Source organism: Apiospora marii (assembly GCF_038362585.1).
Source record: "Apiospora marii strain CBS 49790 chromosome Unknown utg000013l_segment0_segment0, whole genome shotgun sequence".
Lineage (NCBI taxonomy): Eukaryota > Fungi > Ascomycota > Sordariomycetes > Amphisphaeriales > Apiosporaceae > Apiospora > Apiospora marii.
Genome location: NW_027117384.1, coordinates 1,535,711 through 1,559,649, shown reverse-complemented (window position 1 = coordinate 1,559,649; position 23,939 = coordinate 1,535,711). Strand labels below are relative to the sequence as shown.

Below are 23,939 nucleotides of genomic sequence, written 5' to 3'. Positions count from 1 at the left end.
GGGGAGCAGGGTGAGGCTGAACAATAGACCGACCGCTTCGCAGCCACTCTATATTAGTGAATATGCTATACCTGCTATTGTCCGTGAATACAGTATGTATCTCATCACATTCTCTCGCAGGGACGCTCTGCTGGCGAGGCGCCAGCATTCGTCCCACAACATAGCAACGGAAGCCCACACGAACGCATGGTGGCGCCATGCATCTGCCGTGATGTTCGCAACGGCCCGTGGCCTGATGAAGCATATAGCCAGCCAGCCAGCCGAGACCATATCTCTTCCCGCCGGTGTGCTCTGTGAGAGCGGAGTTGGATGATCGTGGCGGCCCATCGGCTCGTCCACGAGGAAACCTCTTAAGCGGCTGTCCTCGTCTCAAGCAGGTACAGTACATGGCCGCCACCATATTTTGATACTTGGTGACGTCGCGGTGACCGCGACACAAGCACTTCAACCCTGTTGTCGCTCTAGATGTGACCCCGTGTGTATACTTCTATAAACATCTTACCGAGAAATGTTTGACTTATACTCAGACCCCACGCGATCGCAGCCGTCTTATGTACAATTAGCCAAGTTCATTGGGTGGTGGGGGGAAGGAATTGTGAAACGGTTTCCTAAAGAGGCAAAAAGTCGGTGTTGCTCATTGGCTACTGACCGCCATGCACGAAAGGGTGGGGGGCTTTCACTCGGATTCTTATAGAAATATCTCCGTCGGAGTTAATAATAATTGTTTAGCATCTATCAAAAAAAAAAAAAAAAAGAAGGAATACGCACAAGTCGCATATAGGTGATTACGCATTGGAATGTCGCCTGGTAGACAGCAATAGCGGAAACCATCACGTCATATGCAGGTGAGAGATAGAGGCAATAAAGCAGTGGTCCGTCAGTAGTTGATGCGCAACACCGAAACCACGCACAAAAAAAGCAGATTCCGTACTGAAACGGATTTTGTTGGTCAATATGAGGCTTGAACTCATGGCCTTCGCATTACTTAGTATTCTCAAGAGAGAGAATATTAGTACGACGCTCTAACCAACTGAGCTAATCGACCAGATGGGTTGTTGACGACTTCACTTCTTATTTGCAATTCTGTAGCAAAATTTTTCATTTGTCGTTCTCCAATCCCGTGGTGATGCGATAATGGAATATAGTGGAATGGCGTGCTAGGTAGTGGTACATGCAAAGGGATTGGCCTAGGGCTCCGCCAAGCCTCCCAGACGATAAGGTCCCCTCCAGTCGCAAAGGGTTGGGTGGGGGCAGCGACTCGTTATTTTGGGAATGGCTGCGAGTACATGACAGAGTAGCCAAGCAGGTAAGCTTCTAGGTTGTCATCTGGCTGGTAGAAGTGTGGGGAGGACCCCCGATCCTTCCCTAGCCATTCCTTGGTCTGACCATTTGGAAATACGGTCAACCGCCTCAAGCGCTTCCCGATCGGATATAATCACGTATCTTGACGTCGAGACATTGAACGACAAACGTGCGTCGTTCGTTTGCTCTCGGCCAGCTTAGTCCTGCAGATAGGTTCTAGCAGCACTCAAGGGGGACACTAACGAACCAGTGGGCAGGCAACAGTGATTCGGTTCAAAACAAATATGTCTATCCATAGGTATGCCAGTAAAGCTAGGTATACATCTCGTGGCATACCCGAAAACCTCGCGGCGACAGGGCGAGTAGGGATTGAGTTTGTACACCGGTTTGCCGATTTTATGCTTTGTTGTGCCCCATATACTTTATCGACCCAAGACAGCATGGCACTAGAAGCTGCAATGTGGTTTGTCCTGGGACAGACAGCAACGACGACATGCCTTGTTGATGTTTCCAGAACAATCCACTTCGTCGAGTGGACTGTCGTGTACATACGTTGAACTAGTCTAGCGAGATAATGGACGTGGCCGGCCATGTCGGCGGTTGGTGAACTAAAATTGGTCGTGGCCGGGGCCAGCATAGGAGCTGCTTTGGTTGCCTCTAGTGCAGATAACGAGACATCTTAGTGCGTCTTCAATCTCTCCGAACAGACGACTTGGCATGTTTCCCCCTAGATGCTTACTGAAGAAGGCGACACCCTGTACCGCATAGTGCTCGAGAGTGGCATGGTCATTGGGGGGACCAGCGTACCGAGGGGGAGAGCGGTTGCGCGATGCCAGGCGGTGTAGACGTTGCGAGGAGTTTTCCCTCTTTCTTCCACAGAGCGACAATCCATAGCGACCATGTCGCTCGCTCGGGGTTGGCGCCGTGCAGCCGTCCGGGATGATGTGACAGGCTCCTCCTCCATCCTCTAGGAGGCTCGGGTTTTTGGGTGGTTGCGGTTACCCGTGGGACAGCTGCAAGCTGCAAGTATCCGGCTATCGTTTTTGTCATACGGTATCCAGGGTGAGCAGGTCAAGTAGGCGCCGAAACACAGCCAATTGCCTATCAAAAAGCCGGGGGGCGGTAAGGGCCAGCGCCGTCAATCTTGTCGCTATCCGCAAAGCTGTCGGCCCTATCGAGTCAAGCCCAAGCCTCCTAGATTTGCGGCTAGTCGGCAGCCCACTACCACAAGTTAGCATAGTAAGGACGATTCCTGCCTGGCATGGAGTGGCATGGAGTGGTGATCGCCCAGAACTGGACAGATGCCCCTCAACCCCTCCTCCATGTGTGTGGTGTATGGCTCTCGTGTGTCGCAGGGCCCCGCGCCCCCTGCTTACACAGGTCACGAGGCGGTGATGAGGGCAGTACATTGTGCGAGGAATCGTGCGGTGCGACGGAGCCGGGCAAATCAAATCGGCCTGCTCGATAGCCTGGGAACGAGCGGCATTGAGGCGCCAGGTAGCGCAAGGGTAGCGCTCACCTTGGTTTCCTTGGAACGATGATCTAAATGTGCATGAATTGGGAAGGCTTGAAGCACGACTGGGTCGTTGGATAGGAGGACCCTGAAATCGCTAAGTGCCGAAAGGCCGATGTCTTCCTCCTATCCACCATACATACCATATCCCGTCACGGCTTGGCTGGGGGATAGCCAGGAAATAGCGAAAGAGTTCGGTACCGTCTGTACACCCTGGCCGCCGCACACCTCAAAACCTAGCAAACGTGCAGCGTCCAGTTTTTTGGGTGAGCCGAGAAAACGTTAGGCAAGCCGAACCACCAGACCGGAGCGATACCCAATCCCACAGGACTCCGACAAGATGCATAATGACATACTAGCTATGTGTTCTGATGTGGACAAAAGAAGTGGTTTCCGTCGAACGATGTGAACAAGAGATCCCAATCAACGGCATGGGCGACCGGCCATGTGGAGTCATGACATAATTGAATCGATCCCACTTACCCATTTCAATCCCCAACGAGATGGTGGTGCTTGCGTTTCAACCCTGGATGCTACCGTACATCGCAACCTCTGGCAGAGTCGGGCGCGCCAGACCATGGTTTGATGTCCGCGAGGACTGATTGGGCAAGCCGGACCACGAAAGCCTTCTCGGCATTTTTGGAGAAGGGGGTAGAGGAGTCATTCTCAACGGGGTCAGCCATCGACGTGAGGCCAAGACTGGAGCGACTGGCCATCGTTGCCATCTCGGAAAAGTCACCGCCCATCGCATGGGAAGCAGTACACGTACATCATCTACATAATCTACAGGTGGTAATGCACAGGTAAACCTTATGGCAGACGAACAAGCCGCAATGGGCACAAGCGCCAAGCACTGTGGGTGACAGATCGGCAGGAAATGGGAGGGGTCTAAGCATGTATTCGTCCAAATTCTACGGGCACGTTTTGTGTTGAGATGAAGCTACCGGATTATCACCGCAAGTTGAGTTCTGTAAGACGGGTAGAGTCTGTGATGCGTGAAAAGTTAGCATCTCGTGAGGGTTGCATGGCGCGTGGGATAAACCACTGTCACCGCCGGAAAAAGAAAGTTGAAGTGCATGCGCATCCTCAATCGTTCGAGGCTCGATTGCAAGCGAGCCTGTGGGATGGATTGATTGACCTCGAGAGTCTCGCGCGAGAGAAATGCCATGCAGATGGCATTTCATTTCCTGATGGACATTTGACCCTCAAACGTCTGGCCGAGCCTAGGCGGGATGCGGTAAGAGGGGTGCAGGTCAATGGCAGGCTCCCACCCAGTCTTTGGTCTCCAAAAACCCATGTCCAGGATTAGCGACTTGCAGCACATTAGCCTCTTCTGTACGTACAATCACCCTGGAAAAGGCGCCAGAGGGGGAAGGGGGAAAAAGGGAAGAAAAAAAAAAGCAAGCAAGCAAGGAAAAAGTCTAGGGTACCCATGATTGGACCCTTATTACTTCACGTACCATCGCCCAAGAGATCCTGACCGACAAGTGTATCGACGAGGATGCCCAGCGCGTCTGCCCCGACAAACCAACCCGTCTGGCCTAGGATTGGATGCCACAGTTGAAATGAAAGATTGGGATGGTTGACTCGCAGAAGAACAATCGAATGGAACCAAGCCCGTCAAGGAGCCGACATGCGTAGCATCAGCATTGACATTGTGAGGCTGGAAGCCGTGCAGCTAATGTCCGAGTCGGAGCTCGAGTGGAGGAGGCTAAAAATGGGTAAGCAAGAAGCGAAGAGACGGAGAGGAAAAAAAAATGATGACCAGCAGTAGCAACAGCAGTGACCATAGAGCGCGCCCGGTGCCTGTAAACAAACACCACCAAAACAAAATTCCCTGTGACAATATGTTTGACCAAGTATTACTTGGGGGTGGGAAATTTTCATCGTGGTTGACACCAAGCAAGTCGGTGTGACAATGGCCAGGAGGCGAGTAAAGAAGTTGCATGTGTAGCCAGCAGCGTCAAGCGTGCTGCGTTCGGCTGAAATGTGCTGCATATACTGTCATGGCTCGTATGAACATATGAAGTCTTCGTGACCTGTTCCGCCTGTCATCAGACGGTCTAGCCGTGGTGGTTTAACTGGCTGCCACACCTCTTCAGCAGCCATGGAGATTCCGGCCCCGGTCTAGTACAAGTAGTCCTCCAAAGTCATGGTTGCACAGCGTGGTGCGGGCCATCTCTCAGAGCAAGGGTCCTTCGGTTTCTTCCTCTCGGGTTGCTGTGGGCATGACTAATTATGATGTTGGCTAAGAAACGATCCGTCGCGCTGATGATGATCAAGTGTTGATTATATTTGTAGGGAGTAACTCTATGTTCGAAATGTTCTCTGCAGAACTGCTGCATTCGACTTGACTGGACAGGTCGTTGTTGTCTCCTCGACTCCTCGTCCCCACCGTCAGTCCTGTCTGTCTCTGTCTCTCTGAGGTCTCGTCTTGCAGTGCATTCAGGTAGGTTGAAGTGCATTTGCATCATTTATGTATGCCTGACTAGCCCACTTGGGCCAGATAACATGCAGGTTTTCCAAGAGCACCTGCATGCCTAGGGCAGGGTAGATGTACTTTGGGCCTGGTAGTGCTCCTCCAGGTGATGTATTTTATTCGGGGACAGGAGGCATCTGCGGCTGATACAAGCCAGATAGGCGCTGATTATTGGCCCGTTCAGTGAACAGGCTGATCGATTGGCTGACTGAAAGACTGGACCATCTGATTGCTTTGCCGCCAATCTCTCGACAATACTACGACAACAAGTGCAGGTACGAGGTTTTATGGAGGCTCTTCAGGATAGGTATCAATAGTGGACGACCGTGCCCATGCCCACAGAGGCGGGATGGGGAGAGTTGAAAGTCTTGGTTCGGGTCGTGAGCGCACGCCTCATTCTACCCAAACCTCAATTACTTGCCGTCTTCTAGAGACATCTGCATATGCAGTGGGGTGCAAGCGCTGACTGAATACTCCTCTAAAGAAAACCTCACCTTCCCCCGGCGACCTCTGCTGAAAGAACAGAGGGGGGGAAAACGGTGCTGAAGGCGGCTTTGATATAAATTGAATAGGTCAATAATGCTGCAGGAGGGAGAACTCCAGGGCCGTGCTAGCTTTGTACCGGTACTGCCTCGAACAGACTGGGGGTATCACCCGTAAGGTCTGGTAGTGCCCCATGCCACCCTCGTTCCAAAGTGGATGTACCCACACCTCTTACCAGCATCTTTCTTCCTCGCTCATGCTCCAGTCCCCCTCCCCTCCTAGAGACCTAGAGGACCTTTAGAAAACCCACCGACCGACTAAGAGCAACTGGGCCGGGGATCTGAGGAACGCCGGCACCTGCAACTTTGTCGTGGAATCCGGCTCTGGGCTCTTTTTATTATCATAATCCTCCCCAACCGCCGCAGCCTCCTCTGGCAGCATCTTATCGTTTTCCCGACCTGCACTTTTTGCGTGGTTGAAGCGACTAAAAGACAGGAATCCTGTTCTTACGCACGACGAAGCACGAACAATCTTTTTTTCGAAGAGGCGTCGTGTACACACCAGGATATTTGAAGAGTCGCTCCTTATCTTTTCGAAAATCTTCGGTTTCCGCTCTTGTTGTTTTGCTCGAAGCCATCCTAACCAGCAAGCGACTTGCCCGACCACGACGAATCAGCGACATACCCTCCAACGACGACGACGAGAACAAGTCTGCTAGACGCGGTTCGAACAAGACCATTCACTTGGTTCACGATACCGGTACGTGCATCACCACATGCTGCCCTCCGCCAGATACTCGAGTCATGGTGATCTGCCTTTCGTTATCTTCACTATACACAAATTTCCTCTCCACGGCCCATTTGGCCTCGACCCGTCCATGCATTGTGTTTTGGGGTTCATGTGACTGTGACACTGCTTCAACCTGCTCCAGACTTGCTGCTGCCTCACCTCCGCCCTGGTTGTCCTACCCTTCATGGCCGCTCTTTTCCTTTCTTCCCATCTTCTAACCGCCCCTCCCTCCCACTTGGCCCGCCGCTGGCCGCCTGGAGCATCATCCTCGAGAGTGAAGTGCAATGCAAAGTGAGAGCGAGAGTGGCCGTGTAACACAGTTTTGCGCTGTTGTCTAAGCCGATTCTCCATGATGCGTCGGCGCTGGCCTAGATTGCGAAACAGATCTATAAAACCACATAGCAAACCTCTGAGGCACCAATAGAACTCGATGCGAGTCATGGGTGCCACACCTTCTTGGTCTATAGACAGGCTTCAAGATCAACCGGCGTCTATACTCCCCACCTTCTCCAGCAGTGGTAGCAGGCTATCACAATCTCCCCCCACGTTCGGCACTTCCTAGTCATTCACGTTGAAGGCCATGAGTTTCACGTTCTCAAGCTAACCGACATTGTCTCCTCAGGACGGCCTTTGGCTAGAAGCCCCGACAGAGTCGCAAGTCGACTGATAGATAGGAGCTTAATCTCCAATCTTGTTTTCCCATATCTTTATCCTTCGGACGAACCCAGGTTCCTGACTACCCTCCGGAACCACCACGCATCCGGACAACCTACGGCTCGTTTATCAAACCAATCCGTGTCGCACAACTTCCTATCATAACCGTGTCCTCCATGTCTTCGTAATCCCACGATAACAATGGACTCAGAAGACGGGGAGTTCTTCGTCAAGCAGTTGGCCAGCTTCGTGCGTACGCACGAGAAGGCGCTGGCCAACGCGCTGCAACTCCGGAGGCAGAGTAACACTCCCAGGCATGGCAGCTCACAGAGTATCTCGGCACTGCCGCCCACACCAAGATCACCTGCGCCTTTGCCTGAACGGCCTTCGACCTCCGCATCCACGTCTAATGGTCTTGCTGCTGCCCTGTCGCTCGGCTCGTTGAATTTCGCTTCACACAACCTGAAGCCGGCAAAGTTAGCCTTGACACCTCACCACTTATTCTACCTACTATCTCGCTTCGAAGAGATGGGCATCAACGTCGGCCCCATGAAAGTACGACTCGAGAATCTTCACGACACTTCGACTTCGGCGAACTATGTTTCATTTCTTAGTGCCGACCAGCGGACCCACAGCCGTGGCTCCGATGTAGTCTCTATCAGATCCGTGTCGAGTGTACGAAGCGTCATGTCGGGCATGTCGGCTCTCTGGTCTAAGTTTCGGAATTGGAGCCAGTATATCGGCGGCTCGAAACGAAAAGCAGAAGGCGGCTCAAATGGCCGACCTGAAGTACCTATATTCGGCTTTTACCAAAATCCCATGTCTCAGGCTGGCTCCCGACTGGCGAGCGAGACTGATTCGTGGCTATGAAGAGTTCCCCTTCGATTCTGCTGTACCTCTGTACGTCTTCAAGAATCTGCAAGCCTTGGAGGTTAGCGGGATCGACTTCAGGCAGTTTTTCGGTTGGGACCGTGTCGCCGAGCAAATTCGCTCGCTGACGTTGAAACGGGCATGTATCGATGACCCGGCCGATATCCTGATCGACATTGTTCTCGATGACATGGACAAGAGACGGCGGCGCAGCTCTAAGGCGCAAGCTTCACCAACTCACCCTCACTCTTCAAGCCCTCGGAGGAGCCCGACAATACCCCATGCTGAGGTGTACAAGTCAGGATCAATTCCTAGCTCACCTGATGCGCGCAGTTCCCTCGGCGATCTCCCCCGTCGGATCTCTTGGGACGGATGTCACGTCACCACAGACCAGTCGCCGTGCTTCCGTTGCAAATATTGTGACGGATGAACTTAGGTCCCCCACCAAAACATCTGGGCGGCCCCGTAGTCATTCACCTCACAGGCCGGCCACTTCCCGCCATCAGTCCACAGCCAACAGAAGCTCCCACAAAGTAAGGCGCTCTGGCTCCGGGAGTTCACATTCAAGCCTGTCAGACTCCTGGCATAACCCCCGGCACAGCGCATCTAACCTGCTTGCCACGGGTACTCTACCTGCCACAAAGTGGCGGTTCTTGAAGCACTTGAGCTTGGCGGATAACTCTTTGACGACAATTCCGGCAACCAGCTTCGCACCTTTGGCGAATACTCTCAACTCATTGGACCTTTCGTCCAATCTATTCACCCAGATACCCGATTGTGTGGCCACACTCACCGCTCTCCGGGCTTTAAACCTGTCACATTGTATGATAGACTCGTTGCACTCTCTGACGCGGAACCCGCTCCCCGCGATCACGGCGCTGAATCTCCGGGCCAACCGACTCGCTTCTCTTGCTGGCATCGAGAAACTGTACCCCTTGGAACGCCTGGACCTGAGAGATAACCGATTGACAGAGCCGCAGGAGTTGGCCCGCCTAACAGGCATTCCGGATATTCGGGAGATATGGGTAGAAGGAAACCCTTTCACCCGCACGCATAAGGACTACCGCATAACTATTTTCAACCTGTTCCGCAGGACCCCAGGCTATACTGAGGATATCGTCATCGACGCATCAGGCCCGAGTTACTCGGAGAAGCGTTACTTGGTTGAGCGTGTCGCCATCCCCGAAGCTGTCCCGGTTGTGAAACTGCCCGTCCCCGAGGTTCCAGCCGTTGATGTCAGCAAGCCTACAATAATCTACGCAGCACCCAAAGACCACGCCATTATCCGTAAAGAGAGACCCACTCCTAAGGCGGTTGCCAGCGAAATCAATACGAGTTCGACACGTCGGCGGCGGACACCGAAGCGCCGTATAGTAGACCTTGCAACCAGTGATGTTGCCATCTCGTCCATGAATGCACCCGTAGTGCAAGATATAGGCGCAGATGCCACAGTCACATCAGCCGCTTCAGAGAACAACTACCGCATCTCACATAAGCCTGAGGTTCAGAGATCGCATACAACACATGCAGAGCCAGCACCGGCGGTCATGGGTCCTCCCGAGGTACCGCGGATCAACACTGCAATTTTCTCAGAACAATCTACGTCATTTTCCAGTCAGGAGTCGCCGGGCTCCTGGAGAGACGTTCAGGACTGGAACGTCAGTGGCGAAATCTACCGGCAAAAGATTGAAGCGCTGAGAGACAAGGTTGGCAATGGCTATCTGAGCGTTCTGAACGAAGAGAGCTGGGAGTCGACAAAGCCGACTACTTTTGTAGGCGACTTCTCTGCGGCGCCTGCAGTCCGACCGGGACCTAACACGCCCCGGACGGTGAGTGCGCAGGCAATCCACAGTGGTCGTACTCTTGGCTGAGTAACGATTTACCCAGTTCGCTTACCTTCTCTCTCCCCCTCCCCCGCTGATACGGACCATGATTTAGTCTGGAGCGGTTCGTACATTTACTCCCTATTGTGTGTTGGGAGTTGTTTTGGGAAGCACACCTATAACCCCTGCAGCATTGTGTTATTCTAGTTGTTCATGTTTCGATGTTAATGGAGCATAGCGTCATGGCGTTATTGGAAGGATTGGTGGCCCCATGATGATTTTGGGGGGTTTTTCTGTGGCTGTCTTGCATGTTCTGATCTTTCCGGTTACGATACTCCCCGCTTTCGCATGGATTTCTGCGTTTGGTACTTGCATAGGTTCTTGCATTTGTTTCTGGGACGAGATAGTCAAGGAGTAGAGCGCTGTTTGCTGCACAAGGAGAGCCTTGTTCAGGTTAGAGGAGGACAGCAGATTTACATGTCGGCGTGCTGAGCTGCATAGCTCCAGGAAAGGCAAATAGGCATTATCGAGCAGCGTTTAGGGCTCATCGGCGGCGTGATGGCTGATCAAAATAAACTGTGCCTTTTTCCCTCTTCAAACCACTTTGCTTGACATTTTGAATCGATGGTGAAGTTGCTAAATGATATAAAACGTGAGAATACCATATGTACGATATGGGTAAGTAAGTATTGAGGCTACATACGTAGCCAACCGGCGTAACAGCGTGATTGGTCGGAAGTGAGGACTAGCATACGCGTCATGCTTATGTTATCGCACAAATACTAATGTATGTAGTAGGACAGGGAGGGGCTGGTCCTCGGCGGCTCGGCATGTATATGTAGATATATCTTCAAGTCGTTATCTCAGCCTTTCCAACACAAGCAACGCTCTGAGTAAACAACCATGCCTCCTCGCTCCAGAGAGGAACTGCGATCCTTGGGGGTCGTGGACCCCGCACTTAGCGCTGTAAGTGCACACCAATCGCAGAAGGGACAGGAAACATGAAGAGGATTGTCTCTGAAGGTGGCTTGCCACATGCCCCCATATATACAGGAGCTCGAGAAGCATCCGATCCGAGACCCGCAGCCGTCGGATCCGTACTACGGGCGCGACGACCATGAAGCCCGCCGGCAGCACCGCGCCACCAAGCTGCGCGAGCTGCACCATCTGCGGTACCTGCCGGGGCCCATCCCGGACCAGGTCGAGGAGGAGGACCGCAAGATCCCCGTGCGCGACGGGGCCGAGATCACCGTCCGGATCTATCGACCGAAGGGGAAGGCGGCGCTGGCGGCGGCGCAGGGCGGACGACCCCTCGTCGTCATGTATCATGAGGGTGGGTGGTCGATGGGCGACCTGTCCGACGAGGAGGTGAATTGCAGGTTGTTTTGTAGGGACCTGGGGGCTGTGTGCGTCAATGTAGACTACAGGCTTGCGCCGGAGTATCCCTTTCCGACTTGGATCAACGATTCTTGGGATGCCTTGCAATGGGTAAGCTCTTCGATTCTTAAAGATATGCCACAATGCTAATGCTGGCGATTTACGCTCTCTTCAGGCCGCCAAAAATGCCGCCTCACTCGGCGCTGACCCCTCGGCCGGATTCATCGTCGGTGGGGGCTCGGCAGGCGGCAACATCGCTGCCGTGCTCGCGCACGTGGCCCGCGACGAGGGCCTGTCGCCGCCGCTGACGGGCCAGTACCTGTGCGTGCCGGTCATCACCTGCTTCCGGCGGCCGGAGCTGATCCCCGAGCGCTACCAGGACGAGTACCTGAGCCACCCGGGCGTGACGCGCAGCGCCGACCAGGGCACCGACCCGGTCCTCAAGGACCTCGACCAGGCCGAGCTGGGCCTGCGGCTGCTGCTCCGGGCCGACCCCGATAGCCCCCTCTTCGTGCCGTTCCTGTTCGGCGAGCGGTCCCCCCGCGGCCACCGCGGCCTGCCGCCAACCTACCTGCAGGTCTGCGGCCTCGACCCCCTGCGCGACGAGGCCCTGATCTACGAGCGCATCCTCCGCGAGGAGGCCGACGTCCGCACGCGGCTCGATCTCTACGCGGGGCTCGGGCACTACTTCTGGACCAACTTCCCGCGGCTCGAGGCTAGTCGGCGCTTCGTTGAGGATACGGTCCGGGGCGTGAAGTGGCTGCTTGAGGAGCAAGGGGCTTGAGTTAATTCCGCAATGGCTACGAGTCGTATGTTATGTCTACCTTCTACTGGGGATACTATGCTCGCGGCCCATGACTGCCGAAGAAGGAGGATCTGCCATGTGTAGGTGGAGAAATTAGGGGGGCCAGCTTGGTGGCATCGTAGTCATATCAAGAATTCGGTGCAGAAGCCCACATATGTTGACGGGTGCTCGTATCATTGGTCTACATAGTCCTTCCCGTGTGGGATGATCCCACCTTGAGGGCATCGTGCCATAGACACGTATACGCGCGCTCTCTCTCCCTTCTGATCGAGATCAGAGCTAGCAGACACCCCTGGTCTAGTCATTTGAAATTGAGGCACGCAAGGATGCTGTTCGATGAGAAAGTAAAAATGTGCCAAATACCTTCACTGGCTCGTCTCAAATGTGTAATGCCAAACGCGCCTACCCCTCAAAGCGTTGAAAAATCAAGCTATACATACAGTAGACATCATGCCTTTTTGATTTGTTTCATCATGGCGTATAGAAGAAAGACTCTAGCCGACTAAACTGGGAGTCAGTCACCTAGACACTCGACGCTCCGCACAATGTTAGCTGCAGCTACTAACCATATCATGGCCGTTTTAGTCATGGATTCTCGAGTCGGTATGCACCCTTTGGTGATTAAATCCTGTGATGATGACCCAGCAGTAGCGATGTCCTTTTTGTGTTCGAGGATCGGGTATCCCCTCAACGGCGAAAGCGCTGATCCCACCAGGTTATGCTGTACTGTACATCTTAAGGATCACTTGATGCTATTGGCATATTGTTTATAACGTTGGATATGATACCAGATTGGATGAACTGGCCTGTTGATCATTCACAGAAGGCAGCGCTAATATCAGAAGTGGTGTTGTCCTGGTTTGATGACGAGGTCATTCTGGAATGGCAATTCCCATGACTTTATAACCAAGTCGCCCGAGGCCCAATTGATTGCAAAGCCAGTTGTCGTCGTATGCAGACCTATTCTGGGCCTAGGCATTGCCGGTAGAATTACGGAGTACTCCCAAAAGATATAGCACGTCATCATGTCGCACTTCCCGATGTTCTCGACATTGCAAGCCCACAGGTTGGCATACAGCATTGCCGCAGATTTGGGACATTTTAAAGACCGGAAACGCGGCAATTGCCAGCATATTCTGCGTCCGACTCGTCCCATGCGTGAATACCGAACAGGATGAGAAAAACGGTGGTGTTCTGCCGTGCTACGAAGGGCCCGCTATCTCCACCCAGGCCACATGGAACAAGTCTATTGCGCATGTGTCGTATAGCAACCCCCATGGTTTTTACTGTATCTTCAAATCTTAGCCACACCTACCTGATGGGTCATTTCTTATTTCTATATGGTCGGCAATTACCACAAGGGGCTTCAGGGGCGGCCAAGATGCATTGCACAATCTTGTTGCATATCTGGCATGGCCCAAATCGCAATGGACAGGAACACGACAATCGCGATATCTCGGATGCAAGACGAAAGTGTACGCGATAACGAACTATAGTTGGGAACCACGGTATTGCCTGTAAGCTTGGAGAGCAGCAGAGAGCACATGGTTCTAAGGTAAGGACAGACCCATGACCGATTTTGCCGCCTAGTGAATCAATGCGACTCGAAAGCGGTCGGAGCATCTCAGGGATCGGGGAGTCGGGATGAAGAGCAATCAAAATACGACATGTGAAGTAGTACATGGCACAGCAGCTACGTAAGCGAGGATTCTAGTAGTAGGGCTGGATTCGGGGTCCAACATATCCATTGAAGATCCGGGTGGGGAGTATGGCTTCTATTGGCTCGGGACTTAAAATGGGCAGCATCATAGAAAATGTCAACATCAACAGGACCAAAGCCCGCCGGCTGCCATTGACGGCTCGTCCGTGGTCGGAAACGGACGGCACGAGGAACATTATAACCGGCGCACGACGGCGATCCTATCACCGGGTTCTAAACCAATGCGCCGCCAGAAGCGAAGGTGCTGAGCCCCTTTGTGGTCGCGAGTCGTTTGCGACGATATCGTGTTGTTCGTTCGGGTTTACTGTCGGATGGAGCAAGGCATGGGGCCTATGGGAAATCTGGGGGGTCCAGGAATGCAACTAAGACCACTTGGGAACCCACGTATGTAGCCGCCTATCCCACCACTGCCACCACCACTCACGCATCAGAGACGATAGCTCCACGAACAGGTATGGAAATGGCATGGAAAAACGGAGATATGACTGCTGCTGCAACCAATTGAATAGAATGACTCGCTGCCTGAATCACAAACCTGTGACGGTCAGCTGAAGTCGCCGTGAAAAGGCCCTCCTCCCGAGGGAGCTTCAATTCACAAACGCCCCGCATTCAGGGAGGCAGAGGATGACTAATCTCACCAAGATAGGGCGGGACAGATAAGTGGAGGTACCCACTTGTTTCCCGATTTGGCTGTGGCGCCGACGGCATGCTCAACTTCATCGCGTACCTGGCTGATTTTCTACCCTGATTCACCTCCACGTTGGCACTCAGGATGCACTTGGTTTGATCAGAAACGCGCCATCTAACCACCAAGACCACTCGGCCGCACTTTCCGCATCATCCATGTCCTCTCTCAGATGCCTTGCCCGCCCCCTCGTCGCACGCCGAGCAGCTTCCCCCCTTGATGCGACGCGCTGAACAGATCCATCTGTCATCATCGAATCCATCAATTTTCTTGTCCAGACCCAACTGAAAATGGCCCCAAGTCCCCGGACGCCGCGCCAGGCTGCTCTGAAAGCTCCTCGCGGAGTCACTGGAGCCCGTCCTAAGTCGTCGCGTGCTTCCACTGACTCGCGACGACGCGAGCGGGACGCGAGTGCCGCTGCTGCCACCGAACCCCCTCCCAAGCGACGCCGCTACGTCCCAGGTGGCCCCGGCGGTGGCGGACGCTTCGTGAACAAGGAGAAGAACGACGAATCTGCTGGGCGATCCGCCCCAGCTACCGCGACCAACCCCCGATCCCGAGCGCGCCAGAGTATGAATAATTCGGCAGCCTCGCCCTCAGTCTACCCCCGCCGAGAGCGCAGCACTAGAACACGAACCGCGACACGAATCGAACCTGATGACGAAATGCAGATCAGCTCGGCTGCAGCAGTAGCTGCCGCTGTTGTCCAGAGCGAAGGTTACAAACCAAGAGAAGAACGAGGCTGGGAAGAGTTCCACCCCAACCTCGATATCGAGGCTACATTCATGGTATTCCATGCAGACACTGTTGACGGCACTGCAAAGTCCGTGCCAGAAACGGCCACCCTGAACTCTACCGCAGGGAATCACAACGAGATCGGCAGTCCTATAAAGGATGCCAACGAGGCTGCTGGAAGCAGTTCGGCAGCTCTGGGCAGCGGCACATTGCCATCTACGAGCACCCTGCCCGGTACACCATCCAGGCGACGGTCCGTTCGACCTAGGGATTCCTACTTTCCTTATCGGTCGGACTTTGGCGTGACTCCCAAGACGGCGCCCCAGGTTCTACCCATCAAAAACCAAACACCTAAAGAACGCCTTGACCTAAAACAGCCCGCGTTCCGCAAAACGAACCGCATCCTGCTTTTTGAGAGCAAGAAGTTTGGTCAAGCGAGATATGTCGACAAAGCCATGATGAATGTTGGCTACCAAGAGAGCGACAATTACATTCGGCCAGATCGGCGACTAATAAAGGCCACTGATGCCAATGTGGAGGATGAAGCCGACCAGGCTTTAGTGCCGAGACCAGACGGGGATTCTTCTGCACACGGACACGCACTTGGTCGTGTCGAGTACGATATGGACGAGCAGGACGACATGTGGTTAGAAGCATATAACGCGCAGAGGAAGTCGGTGGGGTGGAACCCCATCACTCGTGAAGTCTTCGAGATCACAATCACCAAGATCGAGAAGGAGTGGCATGCACTGGAGAAGAGGATACCCAAGCCGAACCCCAAGCCACCGCAAACTCACCGGCCTCGCTCTAGCTCAGCTGCAGCAGTTAACGGCGAGCCGCAGACAGGCGAAGAGCAAGATAGTAAATGTGCTATTTGCGATGACGGAGACTGTGAGAACACAAACGCCATCGTATTCTGCGATGGCTGTGACCTGGCGGTTCACCAAGAGTGCTATGGAGTACCTTTCATCCCCGAGGGCCAATGGCTCTGTCGCAAATGCCAGCTTATTGGGCGCGGCGTTCCGGTTAGTTTCTTCTTACCCTATAGTGCAGGCTCGTGGGGATGCCGTTTTACTAACATTTGCTTCCAGACGTGCATATTCTGCCCGAACTCGGATGGGGCTTTCAAGCAGACCAATTCGTCCAAATGGGCGCATCTTCTATGTGCCATGTGGATCCCTGAGGTTACTCTTGGAAACCACACCTTCATGGAGCCCGTCATGGACGTTGACAAGGTGCCTAAGAGCCGCTGGAAACTCACGTGTTATATCTGTAACCAACAAATGGGCGCGTGCATCCAGTGTGGCAATAAGGCATGCTACCAGGCGTTCCATGTGACCTGTGCACGCCGGGCCAAACTGTTCCTGCGGATGAAGAACAGCTCTGGTGCTCTGGATGTGCTTGATGGCAGTACAAACCTCAAGGCCCTGTGTGACAAGCACTGCCCGTCGGAGTATGCCAAGGAGAACGATGTTTCGCATGCCACCAAACGTGCCAAGAAGTTCTACAAGAGAGCCATGAAGGATCGTATCTGGGCTAACAGCCAGGCCTCTGCCATGGCGATTGCTGCCACGCACCGGCAAGCCCTTACCGAGCACCCGGCCGATGAGTCCCAAATGACTGGCGCGAAGCTGTCGGCAGTCCTGGGAGACCAGAAGAAGGGCCAGGCCGGCAAGTTCATCTGGAAGCTACCCTCAGGTGCACCAGTGATTCCGCAGGCCGTCTTTGATATCGTCGAGTCGTCGTTACAGAGATTTAACTTTCTTAAGCGAAGGGAGTTTGTCGGCGATGCCTGTCGGTACTGGACCCTCAAGCGTGAGATGCGCCGCGGAGCAGCATTGCTCAAACGACTGCAGCTGCAGATGGAGACGTTCTCGTCGATGGAGCTGACGCGCCGCAACTTCGCCGCCATGGGCCCTTCGGGCAAGACCCGCCTGTCCCGGCGCATCGAATTTGCCGAGACGCTCATCAAGGACCTCGAACAGCTCCAGGCCATGTCCCAACAAGTCGTCGAGCGTGAGCGCTTCAAGCTTGAGGCGGCCGAGCTCGAGCAGGACTTTGTCGATACGTGCTACTTCCCCATCCATAAGGCATTGCCACCGATCGTAGAGAAAGCATTCACGTGAGTTGCCCTGTGTTTGTCAATACCAATGAATAAATGCTAAGTTGCCGTCCAGACTTGACAAGAATCTTTTCCGCGAGGGCCTGCTCCAACTCCAGAACCGAGTGGAGGAGCGCCATTACACCACGACGCTTGCGTTCGCCCACGACCTCTGCGAGATTATCAATGTGGGTATTAATACTGAACCGGAGCCGCAGCCGCAAGCTCCTCCGGTTGTAATCGACTCGGTCGTTGCGCCCGTGACCAAGTCGGATTTCTCGGACCACCGAGACCGTAAAAAGCTGGGGAAGCGCATCTTGAAGATGGTGCAACCGCAGCTCGAGGCAGCACTGCGTCTTGAGACCGAAATCACGCATAAGTCGGTCGAGCACCTCAAGCAAGAGCTTGAGGGTATGATAGAGGCTAGCTTAGAGCTGAGGCAGAACGCAGCCTCGGCCATTACAGAAGGCGAAGCTAGCCAAGACGTTATCATGGTAGATGCCTCCAACGAAATCACAGTTGGAGAACCATCGAGCGAGGAGGCGACTGAAGAATCGCCAGCAGACGTCGACATGGCCGAAGCAGAAGGCGAGAAGAACCCCGAGGAAGGGAATATCGAGGTCAACACATCTGGCCTCGAAGAATCAGAAGACGCCAAAGCAGAAGACGTGCCTGCTTCTGGGCCTTCTGCTACAGAGAACAACGACGAAGAAGTCGTGGCAGAGAAAGAGGCAGCGCCGTCTCACGCAGATGGCGTGAAGGCGTTGGACACACCGCCGTCGACTAATGGATATGTTGCCGGGCCGCATCCGGTGCAATCAGGGCCGCCGACTCCGCCCCAGTCCAACGGAAGCCTGGGTAGAGACCACGCCAACATTCTCGCCGACGGTGGTGTGCCATGGTACCTGAAGGGTTTCGAGCCCGAGGGTACTTCGGCGCTGCAAGAGCAATGGCCCGGCAAAGAGGCCATCCGGGGTCTGAGCGAGGAACTGACGGAGATGGACGAGGACGAGCTGAAGGGTCTGGGGGTAGACTTCAGCATGGAGGACGATGTTGACACGCCTAGCGCTAATAACGTGGGTAGCACCGCCGCCGCCACCACAACCACAACTGCTGCTGCTGCTGCTGCTGCTAGCACTTCGACGGCAGAAAGCAGCGTTCTCGGCTCGGCGAAGAAGCCAGCGAAGGCGAAGAGGCGAAAGACGACGACGTACCGGCGTAGATGATATACCCCGGCGGCCGGCCTTCAATGTATTTATTAGTGGCATGGAAGCTGGGTTTCCTTGGTTGATTTTTACTTCTTCTGTTGTACGATGTGGCTACGTGTCGTGTCTTTGTCATTCATGTTTTTGCCCCTCCCCCTTCTCTTTTGCTCGTTTCCTCCTCAAATACCACCTGCCCGCCTTGGGCCATGCCCATGGCCTGCTTATGTTTCGGCGTTCCGACTGGGGAGGGAGAAAGAGCGATGGGGGGTTTCAGGGTATTGGGGTTTCGTTACCCACGCAGAGCCGACAACGACGACATGGCATTGAAGGTTTTTACTTTACTACTTTTTATGTGTTGCCGAGTTTGACGCGCGAGAGGGAGAGGAAGAGAGAGAGAGTCACACACAGTACGGCGTTTTGGCTGGGCGTTCACACATATATGAGATAGGGCCCGATGCGCGCTTCTTTTTTTTTCTAGTTCGACTAGGTACTTGGCCTTGACAGTAGCCAGTCTGTCTCGGGGCTCTCCGATAATTCACGTTTATTGCACATATACCATCAACTTTATAGTCTTTTCCCAGAAGGTTACCGGTGTGCATGGCTGCGGTGAGAACTATGTTTACGTGGATGCCTCGAATGCCTTTCTTGATTGCCAGGTACGGTTGGCAGTGCGTATGCTGGACAGGGCGAACGTAAACTCTCAACATCTTCAAACGTATGTGCGGGTATCGATTCCACGTTACTTGGTTGGTGCACCATGTACAACATCATCATTCTGATTGAATCCAATGCTGCATTCGATCATGATCGTGATAATCTGCGCTATCTTCTAATGCTCTCTGATATAGATAGTTGTAAGCTGATTTTTAACATCGAGACAAAGTAAAAGGATCAAGCCCTTATAGCTCAGTGGTAGAGCGTTGCACTTGTAAGGAAACTGCGAAAGCAGCGCCTGTGAAGATATGCAAAGGTCCGTCGTTCAATCCGGCGTGGGGGCAGAGCTTTTTGGCATTTTTGGCCAGGCACAAACTGTTTCTCCCCGCGAGGAACAAAACGTTCAGTTCGACCGTGGACGGGAGAAAGTCACTAATTCTGTAGCATCCAACTTGGGTTGATTATTTTATCAGTCTGGATAATATCCTCAATGATCTGTTTCATAAAAGTTGGAGTGCAAATCATAACGCCCGTCTTGTATTGATGTTTTGGTAGAAGTGCAGCCTGCCTAGGTAACCAAGCAAATAGAAGAATCCCCAACCATGAACAGCACCCAAACAAAGAACCCCTTTTCCCTAGAAACCACCGTTAGTTGCAGTAAATAACACCTCCTTGAATAACCTTCATTCGCCTTTCATTCTCCCAGAGCCGTAACAGAAATCCGTAACCCCCAGAAACAATAGCAACACCGTTCGCAAACCCCAATGAAGCAAATTCCCACCGAGAATGCATGAGCATTGCTATCCATCCCTCCCCCATCTTTCTCTCTTTTTGTGTTCGCTCCTCTCTTCCTCTAAGAGAAGATACCGTAGACCTTGCACTTCTCCGAGGCGGCGCGCTTGTTGATGTCCTGGCAGTCCCGGAACTGCTGCGTGCACTTGCTCTTGGCGCTGTCGTAGCTGTCGGCGAAGCTGACGGCGTCGGTGCGGAGGTAGTTGCGGCGGGGCGAACTGGCGGCGGTGGTGCCGACAAAGGCCCCCTTGGAGTAGCCCTGGCCGAACGACTTGCCGTTGTACTTGCCCTTGGTGCGGCAGCCCTCGGCGTAGACGGACACGCACTGGTCGTACTGCGCGCGGCAGGCCTGCGAGCAGCCGTCGGTGCACTGGGGCTTGGTGAAGGACGCGCACTTGCGCGTGTCCTCGTCCGTGTAGAGCTTGAAGATGTGGCCGGCCTTGTGCTCCGCCTCGAGGTTGTTGCACGTCAGCGCCGGCAGCTTGATGCCGCCCAGGGGGGCGTTGATGTCGTAGCCGTACTTGGCGTTCTTGGGCTGCTGGCAGATACCGGTGGGCGTCGGGATGGGGCAGACGCCGGTCGGCTTGGTCGGCGGCATCGTTGTCAAGGTGGTGGTGACAGGCTTAGCCTTGGTCACTACGGCCGGCTTGCTCACTGCGGCCGCACTGCTCACCGCGGCCGGCTTGCTGGTAGCGCAGGGCACCGTCATGGTCTTGGTCTGGAGCTCGGGCTTGCTAGTGGGCTTGACCGGGGGCCACGCCTTGGTGCAGCTGTCCTTGCTGCCGGCCGGTGACGCCTTGCAGTAGTCCTGGACTTTGCCGCACCACTGGGCGAAACCGTTGCAGTTCAAGGCGTCGGGAATGCCCGCCTTCAGGTAGCAGCTGGCAACATTGATCATGCAGTGCGACCATGCATTCGCGCATCCCTTGCTGTCCGTCCACTCGGGCAGGGAGTAGCAGAACTTGCCGCAGCCGAAATCGCACTTGGGTGGCGCAATGATGACCGATGTGCACACTCCAGGGGCGGTCACGGTGGTGCTAACCTTGAGTGTAGTCAACGGCGTGGTCGAGGGTATCTGGACAATCGGCGTCGAAGTCGTCACAGCCAGCGTGGAAGAGATGCTGGCAATGGGGGTAGAAGGCGACGACACAGGAGTGCTAACCACATAGCTGGAGGGGATCGAGGATGAGGGAACAACGTGGATAACGAGGGTGGAGGTGGTGGGCGAGGACGCCGGCAGGGTAGCCGATGTGCTTACGATATAAGTCGATGTGGACGTGGAGGGAATGTTCACCACGATGCTGGAGGTCGTAGAGGACGACACGGCCAGGGTAGACGAGATGCTGACGACTTCGGTGGATGTCGAAGGGGTGACAACCGCATAGCTGGAAGGGACGCTAGGCGAGGATGCTGGCAGCGTTTCCAGGGTGCTCACAGTATAAGTGGACGTGGAAGGCGAAGGCAAAGGCACTGTTTCGGGCCCGGCTGACGAGACGGTGGCAACGGAGGTGGGCGAAGTGGGCGCACAACCTCCGTGTCCGTACTCGCCGTTGCAAACAGAGGTCGAAGGGGCGCTGGCAACCGGGGCGGAAGAGGGTACATTGATCGCCTGGCTGGAAGCAGTCGTGCTGGTCACAGGGGTGGACGATGGTGCGCTAACGGCTTCGCTAGACGCAATCGTGCTGGTGATAGGAGTGGATGATGGTACGCTGACGGCCTCACTGGACGCGATCGTGGACGATGACTCGGCCACAGTCGGCGCAGTTGGTGCACAACCACCATACCCATACTCGCAGGCAGGGGAAGAGGTCGACTCTGGCAGGGGCGACGAGGTGCTGGCAATCGGGGTGCTGGCGATCGGGGTAGGCGAAGGCGCGGTGACGGCCTCACTGGACGCAATCGTGCTGGTGATCGGGGTGGATGATGGTACGTTGACGGCTTCGCTGGACGCAATCGTCGAGGACGACTCGGCCACAGTGGGCGCAGTCGGTGCACAACCGCCATATCCGACCTCGCACGCAGGGGATGAAGTCGATTCGGGCAGAGGAGAAGACGTGGTGATGATCGGGGCAGACGATGGTGCAGTGACGGCCTCGCTAGAAGCAATGGTAGAAGTGGAGGATGACTCCGCCACTGTGGGTGCAGTCGGTGCACAACCACCATATCCATATCCAGCCTCGCAGACAGGGGATGAGGAAGGAATGTCGACCGCTGCGCTGGAAGCAATCGTGGCGATGGTGCTGCTGACGGGGACAGTCGAAGGCATGGGCGAGACGACGTAAGTGGCCAGAGATGTCGTCGCGGCTGTCGGGGGCTTGTATCCGCACGGCTGGGAACACTCCAAAGGCTTGGCCAGGTAGACGTTCTGGTAGTTGCGGCCGCCGCACTTTTCGCCAGAAGCACCATTGCAGGCCATGTTGCACTTGCTGGCATCGACCGACGAGACACCCTCGCCGAGGACGACACCGCAGTAGCATTCACCTCCAAACTCGGTTGCGGCATAGGGGAAACGGCCGTTCAGACAGGTCTGAAGACAGGCCTTGGTGGTCAGGTTGCCGGACGACAGGCTGTCCTGGCGGAAGAAGACGGGCTTGGTGCCGGAGTCGGTGTAGCAGCCCAGCGAGGCGTAGGCGTCCGTGGTCTGCGTGGTGATGTCGGGGAACGTGTTGTCCTTGTAGACGAGCACGCTGGAGTCTCCGCCACAGGTCTGGGCGTTGTTGCCGGAGCACTTGAGGTTGCACAGGCCGCTGTCGACCGTCGGCCGGTTGATGGTCTGGCCGCAGTAGCAGCTCCCGATCCAACCCAGGGCAGCATACGTAAAGCCGTTGCCCTTGCAAGTGCCGGTACAGGCTTCGATGGTCATGTTGTAGGCGTCCATGTCCATACGCTCCATCAGAGCGCCCGGCTGGCCATTCTGACCATTGGCGTAGCAGCCAAGCGGAGCGAAGGGCTGGTAGGCATCGGTACACCGGGGACGGTTGGGATACCAGGCAGAGACGTGGGTAACGAGTGTAATGGCGGCAAGCGCCAGGGCAGGCTTGTAGGAAGACATGGTCTTCTACGGGGAAGCGGGATCAACGAATGACACGTAGAAGTAGCCAGGACTTCTGATAAAGAGTGACTGAACAAACGAGTGAATGTGGTGATGAAGAGTGTGGTGTGGGTTGGATATCTTGGAACGGGGGAGGCAGGCGAGGTTCATATATAGGCCATGTTCAAGGCGACCAGTCGCCACGGCTCACCACTCGCTCGGGATGCTGCAACCCGATGGCCCCGAAGAGACAGTCTAACGCCGCGATACTACTGCTACTGCTGCTGCCGCTGCCGCTGCCGCCTCTGCTACCTCGGCCCCCCATGATTACAGGGGGTGTTGATGGCTGGAGCTGGTATTGACATCCAGCCCAAGTCTCTGTGCACTGTCCTGTCATCAGAGACTACAACAAGTCAACGAGTCTGGAGGCGTCTGGAACAGCCGTGCGTCAGCAAGAATGCAAGTCTGTGGTCCCACGGCAGACGCCCGCGCAATAAAAGCTTAGCTCTCACCGAGATGACCAGGGGGCAAATTGCGAGCCAGGTTGCCTATAGAGAGTATGTCTGTAGTGAGTGATGTTGCAATGGCAGCCCGGGGCGTTGGGTCTGGGAGCTGACTGGTTGGGTCGGTAGGGACCCATGGCAGGCAAGTGCAAGTGGCAGCAGATAATGAAAAGGAAACACCAGGCTGACCTAGCCAACCTAGTCAACCTTATTCTCGACATCAAACCGCAATGTAAGCGAACGCATAGCAGTAGCAGCCAATATGGATGACAGGGATGCACTGCACCTGCATAAGGTCCCGACATCCATCAAGCCACATCCATATCTACCTATCAACTACATCATTCCATACCTTTATGGAAGTTTTCGTGAGGGGTATGTTGGATACAGGATCCAGGCATGTAAATACCGACTTATT

The 23,939-nt window shown here is 54.6% G+C and overlaps 5 protein-coding genes across 5 annotated transcripts; 3 read left to right on the top strand and 2 right to left on the bottom strand.

The window, feature by feature from the left end:
• Positions 1 to 3,348: 3,348 nt before the first annotated feature.
• On the bottom strand, positions 3,349 to 3,531 carry PG985_015617 (uncharacterized protein; the record flags this gene model as incomplete). The annotated part of the gene is made up of 1 exon (XM_066835383.1): positions 3,349 to 3,531. One exon carries the CDS (start codon positions 3,529 to 3,531, stop codon positions 3,349 to 3,351), a length of 183 nt encoding a protein of 60 aa, XP_066676586.1.
• Positions 3,532 to 7,421: 3,890 nt separating this feature from the next.
• On the top strand, positions 7,422 to 9,961 carry PG985_015616 (leucine Rich Repeat domain-containing protein; the record flags this gene model as incomplete). The annotated part of the gene is made up of 4 exons (XM_066835382.1): positions 7,422 to 7,954; positions 8,049 to 8,443; positions 8,527 to 8,623; positions 8,692 to 9,961. 4 exons carry the CDS (start codon positions 7,422 to 7,424, stop codon positions 9,959 to 9,961), a joined length of 2,295 nt encoding a protein of 764 aa, XP_066676585.1.
• An 855-nt stretch (positions 9,962 to 10,816) lies between these two features.
• On the top strand, positions 10,817 to 12,074 carry PG985_015615 (lipase 2; the record flags this gene model as incomplete). The annotated part of the gene is made up of 3 exons (XM_066835381.1): positions 10,817 to 10,879; positions 10,967 to 11,401; positions 11,466 to 12,074. The coding sequence occupies 3 exons, from the start codon at positions 10,817 to 10,819 to the stop codon at positions 12,072 to 12,074; spliced, it is 1,107 nt and encodes a 368-aa protein (XP_066676584.1).
• A 2,716-nt stretch (positions 12,075 to 14,790) lies between these two features.
• On the top strand, positions 14,791 to 18,562 carry PG985_015614 (uncharacterized protein; the record flags this gene model as incomplete). Its single annotated transcript, XM_066835380.1, has 3 exons — positions 14,791 to 16,260; positions 16,327 to 17,357; positions 17,413 to 18,562. 3 exons carry the CDS (start codon positions 14,791 to 14,793, stop codon positions 18,560 to 18,562), a joined length of 3,651 nt encoding a protein of 1,216 aa, XP_066676583.1.
• A 1,486-nt stretch (positions 18,563 to 20,048) lies between these two features.
• On the bottom strand, positions 20,049 to 23,039 carry PG985_015613 (uncharacterized protein; the record flags this gene model as incomplete). The annotated part of the gene is made up of 1 exon (XM_066835379.1): positions 20,049 to 23,039. One exon carries the CDS (start codon positions 23,037 to 23,039, stop codon positions 20,049 to 20,051), a length of 2,991 nt encoding a protein of 996 aa, XP_066676582.1.
• Positions 23,040 to 23,939: the final 900 nt, after the last annotated feature.